The following is a 14,162-nucleotide window of genomic DNA, read 5'->3' as shown; positions in this document are numbered from 1 at the left end:
TCCAGCAGTCCCATACGTCTTGTTCCAGTGACATAAAATGTCAAAATAGGTGCTATACATTCCCCTCCTGTGCAGAGATACTCTAGTAGCTGACATATGATTACACTGATAAGTGCTTAATTGTACATGGCTGTCTGTGCCAATGACAAGGTAGCACGTCAAGCTGCTAATCCTCCTCAAGCCTTCAGAGTTTGACCATTATTCGCTTTTTGATGTGTGCGTATTGTCTTTGTTGGTGTGTGTTTTCTCTCTCCTTTCATCCCCTGTGCCCTCTTAAAACATTTCTGACACTGTCAGCAAAAGTAAGAAAACTAACAGGATTTTTTTTTTAAAGTAGTCTCTTGTGCTCAGCCAGAGACCGTTTCAGTGGAGTTCAGTTTGGTATCCTGTGGCCACTCCCACAACCCCCGAAATAGTTGCGTTTGAATTCAAGCTATGTCTCAGCAATAAATATACCAGTCCCTGTCTTCTGTGGCTGTGCCATAAAAGTCTGCTGTTGGGTTAAAGATATTGCCTAGCTGTTCATGTGGATCACAGAAGTGTCTATATTTTGAATGCTTTCATAAAAGGAAGGAAAAATTCAGTCGGGCGCTCTTTGTACTCTTGATTTTTCTGTTAACGGAAATTATAAAAATTGGGTGTCAGAATTATAACAATGTTTGAGCCCAGTGGCACCTTTAAGACAAACAAAATTTCATTTAAGGTATAAACTTTCATGTGCTTGCACACTTCTTCAGATACATGGGGGGTTTTTTGGTAGAAACACAGTCTCTAATTTGTCCCAATTAGGAAACTACAAAATAATTAAGTATATCACTCTACACTACTTGTTTTGAGAAATAGTACAGAATCAATTAGGTAAGAAAACAAAATAACCCCCCCCCCCCCCCCCCCCCACGTCTCAGTATTGTTCATTACTTCAGTTTCAAAAGACGCCAGAGTTTTTCCACAGTGATCTTTGTGGCAAATAGTCAAAACACAGCTTTCACCATCAATTTTTGGAAAGTGCTATATTTGTTTGAGAATGAGGTGACCTAGCTTCCTTCTCTCCTTCTTGCCCTTGGTTTCCATGTACTCATTTTACAGTGCAGTCCTGTCTGCTGAGCTCATGGCCAACAGAGTTAATTTTATAAGGGTGAATGACAATAGTAGACTTGTTAAATACATTACCAGTCAGTTGAAGTTGCCATCTAAATGTTGTTGTTGTTCAGTCGCACAGTCGAGTCCGACTCTTCACGACCCCATGGACCAGATCACACCAGGCCTTCCTGTCTTCTGCCGTCCTCTGAAGTTTGCTCAGTGCCATCTAAATGACTGATAACTTAATACCAAATATGTTTGTGGGTCACACCAGTCATTTGATTTCAGTAGAACAGGGGTCCCCAACACGGCACTCGTGGGCACCATGGCAGCCGCCAACACCTTTTTTTGCTTCCCTGACATGTGCTTTTAGAGAATGCACAGGGCTTTAGCCCAGCAGGACATCTGATTGGCCATTGGAGATCTGTGTCGCGAGCGACAACGACAGCACTGAGTCCCTGCCTGAGTTGGCATTGCAGCCAGAGGTGCAGGCATTGCCAGAACCAGAAGCCGGCCCCTCTGACTCCTTACAAGTGGACAGCTTGCCAGCGCCTGAGCCTGTGAACCCCGCACCCAGGCCTGCATTGTCCAAGCCGAGGAGGCACAGGTGCAACTGGGGAGCCCGCCTGACTCACCTCCATGGGCGATTCAGCTAAGGGAGCGGCTCCGTAGAGACTTCGCCACCCGCCGTCGAGATGCATGCTAGCAGGGAAGGCGAGCGCTGAGTCCTGAGCAGGGGTCATTTGGGGGGGGACGCGGGGGGACGCCATCCCCCCGGGTGAGGTGCGGGAGGGCGGGGCCTGGAGCTCCCTGCTGGTGCCCGCTGGAGGTCGCCGCCGGCTGTGGGAAGGACACACTTCCGGTGATGTCAGGGGGTGTGGCATATGCTAATGAGTTATGCTAATGAGTCCCCCTAGCTCTTTTTCTACGAAATGACCCCTGCTCCTGAGTATTAGCGGGAGCAGTGGCGCTGCCACGGGAAGCCCGGTCAGCGACCTATATAACTCCCACTCAGGATTGGGCTCTCGTGGAAGCAACGCGTCGCCTCCGTGCATGTCTTACATCCACCCTCGGCTCCTGTTCTTGGACCCCCACTCTGGCTCGATTTCCTGGTTTCCTGACCCCTGTTTCGGACTCACGAATTGGCTCTCGCTCTGACTCTCCTGACAGTGAACTTGGACCAGACTTGACTCTCACCTCTTAGCCCAAGCTCAGCCCGTGACAATCTGATTGACTCTGCGTATTTTTAAAAACTCTTTAATGGTAGCTGCCACCACCGTGTTGGTTTTATTCTTTCTCCTCTTTCCCATTGTATTTTAAAAAATGACTTCTCTTTTCCCCTGCACATGGGCTTCCTCTGTGTGTGTGTGTGTGTGTGTGTGTGGCTCTACCTCCCCTGGCGGCCATTTTAGGGTTGCACCTACTGCCTTGTGTCAGAAGTTCTGTGTCTGACATTCTTTGCTTCCCACCTGCATGGGCACAGTTCATATCAGGTACACAGAGAGAAAGGTCTTAGACCTTACTTTGGCATTTTGCTGACCTGAAACGTCTCCGGGGAGCATTCTTTGTCCCACTAAGGGCTGTACCTGTACCTGTACCGATGAGGTTATGTTACATTTCCACAACGAGGCAAAATAGCGCCCACTTGAGGTCATTTAAAGCCAGGAAAATGACATGGCGGGAAGGTCTAAGCCCTTTCTGTCTGTGCGCCTCAGTCATGTAGTTGGGCCCTGGATCTGGAGTGTTTCCTTTTGGGTAGCGCTGCAGTGCTAACGTTGCTTTCAGAAGATTTTCATTTCTGCTTTGAACTGTGTGGTAGATTGCAATGTTATAACTCTTTGAGTTTTGTTTCCTCAAAAATGTGTGCGTCGTGAACTCTTTCAATGGACTAACGATTACGAACCTTTTTAACAGTGAATTCATCGCCGAAGAAAGCAATGAGCAATTCTGGCAGTTTTTGGAAACGGTGAAGGAATTATCAATATATAAAGAAGGAGGTAAGTGACTTGAATGTTTGCTGTGTCTGCACTGGCCAATCTTTGCATAACTCGTACCTCGTAATACTAGGGGCTGCATTCAGATGTCACAACAAACCTCTATTCTTGAAGGAGGTGAACTTAGTTTTTTGTGCTCATGTGGTGCTCTCCCTCCTCCCTTGGAGGTGGAACATGATTGAAAGCTTCTTGAAAACCTGCTTCCCCTGGCATGCCCTTTTGCTTGCTGTAATAGCAGGGCCAAGTCATGTTATTAATAGGTTCTGTTACAATATCCATTTATATATTTAGGCAAACACTTTGTGCTTTTCCTATACTTTATCCTGCATTTCCTTCTTAGTCATCAGAGAGGTTTTCCTTTTAAAAATTTATTTCCAGCATATTTTTGCTGTTAACATCTTAAATTGGGGGGGGGGGGGGCAAGTATGATGGGGGGGTCCTCGAGAGGAAGCCATTTTTTATCTTAACATCAACGGCTTTGCAATCTCATGGAGATGTCTAGAGGTCCCTTTCTTTTATTATTATTTTTTTTTGTCACGACAAAGTCACTGGTGTGTGCAGAGATGTGCAGTTGTTGCTCCTACAGTAACCACGTAGCCACATTCTGAGAGCAACGAAGCCTGTGGAATGATTCATAAAGGTCTGCAAGACAATGGTAGAGAAACAAAAGGAAACACTACTACCTGCAAGACAGGTGCTCTGGACTAGACAGTGCACTGAAACCACCTGTTTGACTATGTGTTTTAAAGTACAGAGGTGTCCAAGGTGATATAAAAGTTCTGCCTCTGGTGTTGATACAGAATGGCTGTTTCCACACGGAGCCCATGACTTGCGAAGACTGTGTCTTCTAGTGCTGGACCAGAAAGTTGGACATCACCTCCGTGCTTGTGTGTGTAGAGTGCCGTCAAGTTGCAGCTGACTTACGGCAACCCCAGAATGGGCTTTCAGAGCAAGTGAGGAGCAGAGGGGGTTTGCCATCACCTTTTTTCTGCAGAGACATCCTCAGTGGTCTCTCTTCCAAGTACTGACCGTACTTAGCTTCTGACGAAATCAGGCTGTACTACCCCCCCTTCTCTCCTGACATCAACCATGGAAGAACTAAATATATTAATAGGTTGGATCCACTGGAAGATGTGCTGGGTTCATTGTGCTAGAGGGAGTATTAAAACAAAAATGGGGTAGCCCCTAGAATCATAGAGTTGGAAGGGACCTCCAGGGTCATCTAATCCAACCTCCTGCACAATGCAGGAAATTCACAAATACTGCTAAGTAAACACAGCCTGTCCCGAACCATCTTCCCACTTGTGCAAGGCTTTGTGCAAGCAATTTCTCGGTGCTATGAGATATAGGGAGGAAAGCACTAGGTGTTGCACAAGGGTCTTGCACAAGCAGAGCTGCACTAAGTCTGTTCACGTTTCTACTTGTGCATCCCTGGGTCCAAGCCATTGTAGTGAGTAGCCCTGGGCTGATATTGTACCATGAGCACAGAACAACCTGAAGAATACAGCACAGACTGAACATGGAGAAGCTGTCTCCTTCCTACCATTTGTGTTTGCACCGTTTTAAGTATGCTACTGGAAAGAGGGGTTTTTTGGAATCCTTGTGTCACACACCCCCCCCCCCCCCGGTCTTTGCCCTCTGTCACAACCAGAATGCTCTGTGCATAGCAGGGTCAACACAGCCCTTGTAAAACACCTTTTTACTGTGCTGTTGCGTGGGCAGCATTCTCATTTGAATCTTTAGTCCTTAAGGACTTGCCCAGGTGTTCAGTCAGTATTGCAGGCATAATTGCTATTTGCGAAGCAAAATTATACACCTAAACACTCAGTTGGGAAAGGGCCTGTTTTCTATGCTTTGTTTATCTGTTCTTCTAGTACCAGTTTGTGGACTTTCTTTTTCTCTTACTCAGCAACTAGCCAGCTTTCCTCCTTTTTGCCTTAGTTTCTGCAGAGCAGTTTGTGTGGACAATGTTTCGGGCCTTTTGTCTTTTACCATCTTTTACTTCATAGAGAGATACAAGATTATATAGTTGCTCACTGTCTTGTACTTGTTTGTTCTCTCTGCTTCCCTTTGAGGAAGAGGTGAGGTAGGGAGAGGTAAAGTTGGGAGGGAGGGCCAAGTGTCTGTACTCCTAGAGTGTCTTTCTGAGTTCTTTTTCTCCATGTTGTCCTGCAGCCAGTTTTGGCATCAACAGCTGCTGCAAATCCTCCCTGTCCCTCAGAAATGCTAGAGAGGTAACTGGTGCAGTCACACAGCCATCCCTGTGTTTACTTCAGGCTGTGTTCGTATGGACGTGATGCACTTTTGGCAAGCTGGGTCCAAGTTCCTCATACCCAGGGCTATTTTTGGGCAGGAACGCACAGGAACGGAGTTCCGGCTGGCTCCTGAGTTGGCCACACCCAGTAGGAACTCATTAGCATAATAGGCCACACCCAACAGCAGAAACTCATTAGGACTGGCTACGTTAGGGGTGTGTGGCCTAACATGCAAAGGTGTTCCTGCTACAAAAAAAGCCCTGGGTTTTAACAACAAACAAGGTAAACAGAATAAGAAGCAAAAGGTGAGTGTGGCTGGATGACCACACTTCTGGTAATGTGGGGTGTGGCCTAATATGCTAATGAGCTGCTCTTTCAGGGGTGTGGCCTAATATGCTAATATGTTTCCGCTGTTGGGTGTGGCCTGTTATGCTGATGAGTTCCTGCTGTGCTTTTTCTACAAAAAAAGCCCTGCTCATACCCGACTCATTTCCCCCACAACCTCATTAGTATTCTAGGTATGGGCAGCTCCAAAATAGGACAGATAATTCCTCTCCCCCCCCCCCGGTAGGGTTGCCAAGTCTTGATTAGAAAATACCTGGAGACTTTGGGGGTGGAGCCAGGAGAGGGCGTGGTTTGGGGAGGGGCCTCAGCACAGTACAATGCCATACAGTCCACCCTTCAGAGCAGCCATTTTCTCCAGGGGAGCTGATCTCTGTCGGCTGGGGATCAGTGGTAAAAGCGGGAGATCCCCAGGCCCCACCTGGAGGCTGGCAACCCTACCCCCCGGGCATTTTGGCTCAGGAAAATGGCATGTGGGGGAAGTCCGGAGTCCCTTCTTCCCCACACCAAAGCGCCAAGCTGAATCAGCCTCCCCCCAAGTTGGCTGCAAGGAAGGTAAGCCAGGTATGGGGCACCCCACCCGATACATATCATGTTGTTTCGTCCTATGTTGTGCCAGATTCAAAGTCCAATGCATTTCATAACCGTTTATGTTTAATGGCTAGCCTCATAATGTCTGGCTTGCAGACAACCTGTCTTAGCAACTCTGTGCAACATACTCTTTTTCACTGCTCTCATTACTCTTTGCTGCGTCATATCTTTGATCCATCCCCTCCTTTCTTCTGTGAAATCCAGGGCTCTAGTCGGGGGGGAGCTCTCAGGTACGGAGCTCCGGAAGAGAACCTCTAGGGGGCGGGGCGGTCACGTGGTGAAGCCCCGCCCCCTTCTTTACCCCGCCCTCTGCTTCGATCCTCATTCCGTTTGGGAATGAGGATGAAGCAGGAGGGTAAGTAGCCGGGCCTTCTGACACACTTCCGGTGATGTCAGGGGGTGTGGCCTTCTGTCACTTCCGGTGATGTCAGGGGGCGTGGCATATGCAAATAAGTTATGCTAATGAGTTATGCTAATGAGCTCCTGCAGCTCTTTTTCTACAACAAGACCCCTGGTGAAATCTATGCGCAATAATGACCTTGGTTTTTTGTTATCTGACAAATCTCCTGAAATTACTGCAGTTGTCGCTGAGTACCTACTATTTGTATGGAAGTTAAGGGTTAGAAGCTGTAATATTTAGATTTACCATTTTTTCCTCTCCTTTTTATTAATCCCAAATGGGTTCTGTTTGGTGGAGACTTTTAGTATGTGTATATATGTATTTATTGGTGTCTAGTTTGTGTGTGTGTGTGTGTTGTTGTACTATTATGCCATTAAAGGTTTCTCTCTCTCTCACCAGTCTTAGCGAAATAAAACTTAAACACATTTTATGTTTTAGTAATATTTGTCAGTTAGTACAATCCCTCTCTGATAAACTGCGTTTTATGCTGGATTGATAACTTATTTCTAGAATGGGTAACTACCTAGCCAGAAATATTTCCTCTTTCTGTGCTTCTGAGTATCCAAGATCCAGTTGTTGTGTTACCTTCATTTGTTCATCATTGTGTGTGGCCAAATATTAACATCTGCTTGTATCTCTTGTTTTTTTATATACAGTCTCTGAACAGTCTTATTACGACTTAATCTTGAAGAAAGCTGGGCAGTTCCTGTCAAACGTCCAGATTAACCTGCTGAAATTTTCTCTTGCTTTACGAGCGCACTCTCCAACCATTCAGATGTTTCAGCAGGTGTGTAAACCTGTGTGGTGTATACGATGGGTTTAGGTATGAAAGATACCTGTAATTTTGGCTACCATTCACAAGCCAGTTGGCAACTGCTTCATATGTAACTGTCTTAAGCTCTGAGAGCCAGTTTGGTGTAGTGGTTAGGAGCTCGGACTCTAATTTGTGAGAACTGGGTTTGATTCCCCACTCCTCCATATGCAGCTGCTGGTGTCACCTTGGGTCTGTTACAAGTTCTTTCTGAGCAGTTCTCAAAAGAGCAGTTCTCGAAAGAGCTCTCTCAGCCCCACCTACCTCAGGGTGTCTGTTGTGGGGAGGGGAAGGGAAAGGAGTTTGTAAGCCGCGCTGAGACTCCTTCGGTCAGTGAAGGGCAGGATATAAAACCAATCTCCTCCTCCTCCTCCATCTCCATCTTCTTCCACTCCAGATGTTTCGTATAGTGTCTGTCTCCAAGCAGCAAGCCTTTCTTCTGCAGAAGCATGCAGTACGGATGGGTGTTCACAAAATGTTTTGCCATAGTACAAAAAAAGAAATCTGTGGCCTGCTTGGTCACACTCTACAGCTTGCCCTGAGGAGACTACCATCTTAGCCAGGGCTTTTTTTGTAGAAAAAGCCCAGCAGGAACCATTAGCATAATAGGCCACACCCAACAGCAGAAACTCATTAGCCTATTAGGCCCCACCCTGACAGCATGGCTCATTAGCCTATTAGGCCGCAACCCCATGTTACCAGAAGTATAGTCATCCAGCCACGCCCACCTTTTGCTTCTTATTCTGTTTACCTTGTTTGTTGTCAAGACCCAGGGCCTTTTTTTGTAGCAGGAACTCCTTTGCATGTTAGGCCACACACCCCTAATGTAGCCAATTCTAACGAGTTTCTGCTGTTGGGTGTGCCTTATTATGCTAATGAGTTCCTGCTGGGCGTGGCCACCTCGGGAGCCAGCCAGAACTCCGTTCCTGTGCGTTCCTGCCCAAAAATAGCCCTGATCTTAGCAATTTAAAGTAGCCCCATGTTGTACTTACTTGCAGGGGTCGTTTCGTAGAAAAAGAGCTAGGGGAACTCATTAGCATAACTCATTAGCATATGCCACACCCCCTGACATCACCAGAAGTGTGTCATAAGGCCACACCCCCTGACATCACCGGAAGTGTGTCATAAGGCCACACACCCCGCCCCCAACGGTCCCTTTTTTTTGGACCTGCAAGGCCGGCGGGAGTGCAAGGAAGCCCTGCGAAGGCCCTCCCTGGCCCCAGGCAGGCAGGGGTGGGGAGAGGCAGGGAGGAAGCAACTTACCCTCCCTCTTCTCCTGCCTCCTCCTGGCTGAATGAGGGCCGGAAGCGGGGCGGCTGGAAGCAGGGGGCGGGGCTTCATCATGTGCCCCGCCCCCCATACCTCACCCGGGGGAACTGCAATCCCCCGCGATCCCCCTGAAATGACCTCTGCTTGCTTGGTAAATGCCTGCCGCAGTGACGCTGCCTTTTGTAAGACCAAACACAAAGAGAGTGGTTTGATTTGCATCCATGTGGCCTGATAGTGTGATAAAAATAATAATAATAATTAGGTGTCATCAAGTTGCAGTTGACTTACGACAGCTATCCCCTGAGGTTCCTAAGCCGAGAAATAAGCAGAGGTGGTGGTGTCATTGCCTGCCCCTGCACAGCTACCCGGGACTTCCTTGGTGGCCTCCCATCTGAGTACTGACCCTGCTTAGCTCCCAAGCTCATGCTCGTCTGGGCAATCCGGGCTTCTGCTAGTGTGTTATTCATCCTCTTTACCCAGAGTAACAGCAGAAGCCTCAGGTGGTACCTACAACATAGACAGAAGCTAGCGAGTGCGCTAGAATATTTTAGTTCCTCAAAAACTCAGGATCTTGCAGCTTGCTTGTTAGCTTCTACTTGCTGTGAAAGGAATAAGGAAGGGACTGTTCAAGTTTTAGATCCTTAGATCAGTGTCTCTGGGATACTAGGGATGAAGTCACATCTGAAAGAACAACTAGGTATTTACCATCACATGGAGGGAGAGCGGCCACACCTCCTCGTTTTAGGATTGTCTCTGTTACGAGGGGTTGTTTTGTAGGGGAAAAAGAGGCATATTAAGGGTAGGAGTTCAAGATTTGTCATGAGTTCAAGCCTGTCTGTGCCCACCTGATAGCTGCAACTAACCCGTTTCAACTAATCAGTTAAAACTTTGTCCCCTGTGCTGTTCCCTGTGGGTCCACTGGCCCTCAGGAACAAAATTTCAGGGGACTGAATGGGAAGGGAAAGTGGGAAAGTCAGTGAATGGTTGGATATACTTCACTGTTTGTTAACTGGTTTAAACTTATGAGAAGAAGAAGAGGAGATTGGATTTATACCCCACCCTTCACTCGGAGTCTCAGAGCAGTTTACAATCTCTTTCCCTTCCTCTCCCCACAACAGACACCCCGTGAGGTAGGTGGGGCTGAGAGAGCTCTTTTGAGGACTGCCCTTGAGAGAACAGCTCTGACAGAACTATAGCTTGCCCAAGGTCATCCAGCAGCTGCAAGTGGAGGCGTGGGGAATCAAACCTGGTTCTCCCAGATTTACCCAGATATACCCTAATCTACCCTGCAGATTTAGAATGTGTCATTTCTTCATTCCCCCCTATTCATTGGGTTGGATCGAAAAGATTACAAGTGAAAAGAAAGTAGGTGTTGGTAAGTGTTCTACAAAAACACTTGCACAAGCGCTAGCAGAAATATTCAGATGTTCAATAGCCGTGAAAGAACATCTTGAGATTTCCCTCTCTCGTAAAACAGCACTTCTATGAGCAAAAGTCATGTTTCACATGGAGAAGAGCTCATGGGGTTAGATCCAAAGATCTGTGACTGATGCAGTCTCTTCCTCCTCCTTTACCCCTGCAGCCCCAGGGAGCCTCTGAAAAGGTGCTCATGAGGGCCAAAGGATCCTCGGGAACAGATGTACGGGAGTGTGGGGCACTGCAGTTCGAAAGAAAATCAACAGGAATAACCACTGTCCTTGGTTATTCTTCCACAAAAGAAAAAGGAGCTCATGCAAGGGTAGAGAGTGATTTCTGCCGGTTACCCATTCTTGGTTGAAGATTTCATGCTGCACCCCCTCTGGTCTCAGGTGACCATCATCAAGAGCAGCTTTTGGGGGGGGGGCAAGGAGGCTGCAGAGGGAAGGAGGAGAGATCCATTCTGTGAACCCATTCTGTTCACATTCGTTCAGTCCGACCCAATGTCTACGAAAGCTGTTTAACCCCGGGCTTAATGTTTTTCATCTGGAGCTGCGGTGGCTCAAGTGATTAAGACACTGAACTGCAGGCTGTGGAAGGTCGGTAGTTCAGCAGTTTGAGACCCGAGTGTGCCACATAATGGAGTGAGCTCCCATCTCTGGCCCCAGCTCCTGCCAACCTAGCAGTTCGAAAGCAAGAAATTGCAAGTAGATAAATAGGTACCACTTCGGTGGGAAGGTAACAGTGTTCCGTGCGCCTTGGTGTTTAGTCATGCCGGCCACATGACCACGGAAACTTCTTCGGACAGCGCTGGCTCTTCGGCTTTGAAACGGAGATGAGTCTAGAGTCAGACTCGACTGGCTTTCGAGCAAGGGAACCTTTACCTTTACCTAATGTTTTTCAAGGGGTGTTCTAGGATAAGCTTCTCTTTGCCCACATCCTCTTGCTGTGTGGTGTGGTTGATCATGTAAAGTAGACGGGACAGTGGGCAGGCGTGTGAATAAGAGGCTGCTTCTCTTGCTTGGGATGCCCTAAAAGAAGCAAAATATCATGCATTTTCCAGTAACGTTACGCCTAATCCCTCCAGAGGTTCTATCTCTTTCCTTTAATTTATGGATAGTTATTACTCAACAGAGGTGGAAAGCGAGTAAAATTGTAGCAGCTCATCCACCTCGGCAGGAAGAGTTATGCAGCAAAGCTGTTCAGATATGGAGATCTCTAAATTACGTGAGTGCCAAAATTCAGGTAGATCTTAATGAGCGTGGATTGCATAAGAGGCATATTTGCAGCCAGGTGGATTAAGACGCTGAGCTGCAGACCGGAAAGTCTGTAGTTCGGCAGTTCAAGACCCTAATGCCGCGTGACAGAGTGAGCTCCCGTCTCTGGTCCCAGCTCCTGCCAACCTAGCAGTTCAAAAGCAAGAACTTGCAAGTAGACAAATAGGTACCGCTTCGGTGGGAAGGTAACAGCGTTCGTGCACCTCGGCGTCTAGTCGTGCCGGCCACATGACCACAGAAACGTCTTCGGACAGCGTTAGCTCTTCGGCTTGGAAACGGCGATGAGCACCGCATCCTTAGAGTCGGATTCGACTAGCTTTCGAGCAAGGGAAACCTTTACCTACTAGATTAACATTCCTGCCTCAAAGGCTAGTCAGCAGTGGAGGGCCATGCTCTGTGGTACATTGCTGCTGTGCCAGGTAACAGAGGGAATGCGAATATTTCCCTAAATATTTGTGAACGTAAGAAGAGCCCTGCTGGATTGAAGCCGTGATCCAACTTCTAGTTCAACAAGCTGCTTTGCACTGAGGCCAACCAGTTGTCACTTATTTACAGAATTTGTGTCCTGCCCGATCTGGCCGAAACGCATCAGGTCATTTTTTTAGCCCTGGTTATGATTATGGTTTATGTATATTGTCTGTAATTGGGCCCCTATATATGTTTTAACTTGATATTATTAATAAATACATGTACTTCTTTTTATCAATGGGTTTTAATATTGGCCCTCTTTTCCACTAAACCTTTGTTTGGTTTTGGATTTCTTTGTTAGGTTTAGTTTTCTTTCCCTTTTTTGTCCCTGCTTGACCCAAGGTCACACCAGCAGCTGCATGTGGAGGAGTGAGGAATCAAACCTGGTTCTCCCAAAATAAAGTCTGTGCTCTTAATCACTACACCAAACTGGCTCTCAGAGTCAAAACATTAAAAAAAAACTGGTTAGGAAGAAGTGTCACTGAGGGAATGCCCAATGAAATAAAGAAGTCTTTGCCTGCTGGCAGAAAACAGCAGCAGAAGGGGAGAGGCTAATTTTCTTGGGGAGAGAATTCCAGAGCTTTGGTGCCATGACTGAGGAGACCCTCTCCCTGGTTGCCACCCACCTCATCTCAGAATATAGGGGCACCTGAAGCAGGACCCCCAAAGATGACCATAGTGGTTGGGCAGGTTCATAAAGAAGTAGGTGGTCCTTCAGCTATATGGGTCCCAAACCATATGAGCCTTTGATGGTCAACACCAGCACCTTGACTTGTGCCTGGAAGCAAACTGGGAGCCAGTGTAGATGGGCCAAGACCAATGCTCCCTCTAAGCTGTGGAGTCTTGTGAGCAAAAATTCAACTTTGTGAGCTGCTAGAACTAAAGTTGTGAGCGAGCGATTTGGCTGCTGCATAAATTAGCTTGCTCTGGAGCTATCCCTTCCTGAGCTAAGACAAAAATGTGTGCGTAGGAGGCTAAAAAAACTGTGAGCTAGCTCACACTAACTCAGCTTAGAGGGGACACTGACCAAGTCTGGAGTGACATGATCTCTGTGACCCATTCCATCCACAATTCTGTACCAATTGAAGTCGTTCTCAAAGGCAGCCCGTAAAGTTGCCCTGAAGGACCAACAAACATGGCATGAAGGCCAAAGACTCCCCTTGACATTGCCTTCTAGCTCTGGTATTCTCAGCTCTACTGTCTCCGGGTGTGGATATAAGACCAAGTAAAATTGCAGCAGCTCATCCGGCTGAGCAGGAAGGATTATGCAGCAAAGCTGTTTAGCCACAAATTTTGTTAGTCTTTTAAGGTGCTACTGGACTCTTGCTTTTTTCTTCTGGGTGTGGATGTTCATTTTGGTCACCGCAGCTAGTAAACTCTACCCAGGTTCTGTCCTGACGGTCATCTCCAAGGCTGAATCGTCACCATAACTGGTGATCTTGGCAGGAGTTAAGGGATGCACGTGGTTGAGAGGTGAAGTCAAGAAAGTGGGAGCTAAAAAACCCCCAAACGACTAGTGATGGTAGGAATCCTGAGAAGCCTGGTGTGTTGCAGTGCCAGGTCGATAAAGCATGTTGTCACTTTTAGGGTTTTTACTCTCTTCATTATTTTCTCCTCACATACTCAGTACTTAGACGCACAATGCAATAGCAGCTGATGAGGTATTTTAATCAAAGGAAGGTGCGTTACTCTGAGGATGCCGTGGAATTAAACCAGCCGGGTTGAGTGTAATTGTTGAAATATTAGATTGCAGCTGATGAGCCGCCACCGAAAGGCTGCCGTGCGTTTGTGGTTATCCACGGGAGGAGCACCTGTAAGGCTAATGAAATTAAGAAGTTTCTGACGAAGGCTGCTGCAAGGTAAATGTAATGAGCTTTGTTGACGGAGGTATTTTTTTTTCCATTACAAAAAAAGATGCGATACTGCAACGTAGATGCTTTAGACATCTTGGCAGCACATGCTTATGTTTGTTCTTGGCCAAAGAAACCTTTATGTTAAGATTCTACGATACGCATCCATCACAGGCAGCATTTTGAGATGTTAATATTGTGGTACAGTTTCATAACCCAGCCGTGTCTTTCTGGATCACTGGGGCCTTCCTATCCCTTCTGGGGTCTTCAGCGGGGGTTGCCAGCTCTGGGTTTGGAAGTACCTGGAGGTTTGTGGGAAAGGAGCCCTGGGAGGGTCCGAGTTTGGGGAGAGAAGGGAGCTTAGCAGGGTACAGTGCCAAAGAATCCACCCTCCAAACAGTCCTTTTCT

The 14,162-nt window shown here is 47.2% G+C and overlaps 1 protein-coding gene across 1 annotated transcript in view; it reads left to right on the top strand.

Moving 5' to 3' along the window:
- Positions 1–2,996: 2,996 nt before the first annotated feature.
- UGGT2 (UDP-glucose glycoprotein glucosyltransferase 2) overlaps positions 2,997–14,162 on the top strand; it is a 140,968-nt gene continuing 129,802 nt past the window's right edge. The window contains exons 1-3 of the mRNA XM_015417131.1: positions 2,997–3,077; positions 7,319–7,449; positions 13,650–13,762. Coding sequence (XP_015272617.1) covers positions 7,438–7,449; positions 13,650–13,762 — 125 coding nt within the window. The 5' untranslated portion in view covers positions 2,997–3,077; positions 7,319–7,437. The remainder of the gene's footprint in view (positions 3,078–7,318; positions 7,450–13,649; positions 13,763–14,162) is intronic.

Source organism: Gekko japonicus, unplaced genomic scaffold (genome assembly GCF_001447785.1).
Source record: "Gekko japonicus isolate JY-2015 unplaced genomic scaffold, Gekko_japonicus_V1.1 scaffold927, whole genome shotgun sequence".
Classification (NCBI taxonomy): domain Eukaryota; kingdom Metazoa; phylum Chordata; class Lepidosauria; order Squamata; family Gekkonidae; genus Gekko; species Gekko japonicus.
Note: the sequence above shows the minus strand (reverse complement) of the source record. Positions and strands in the feature narration are given on the sequence as shown.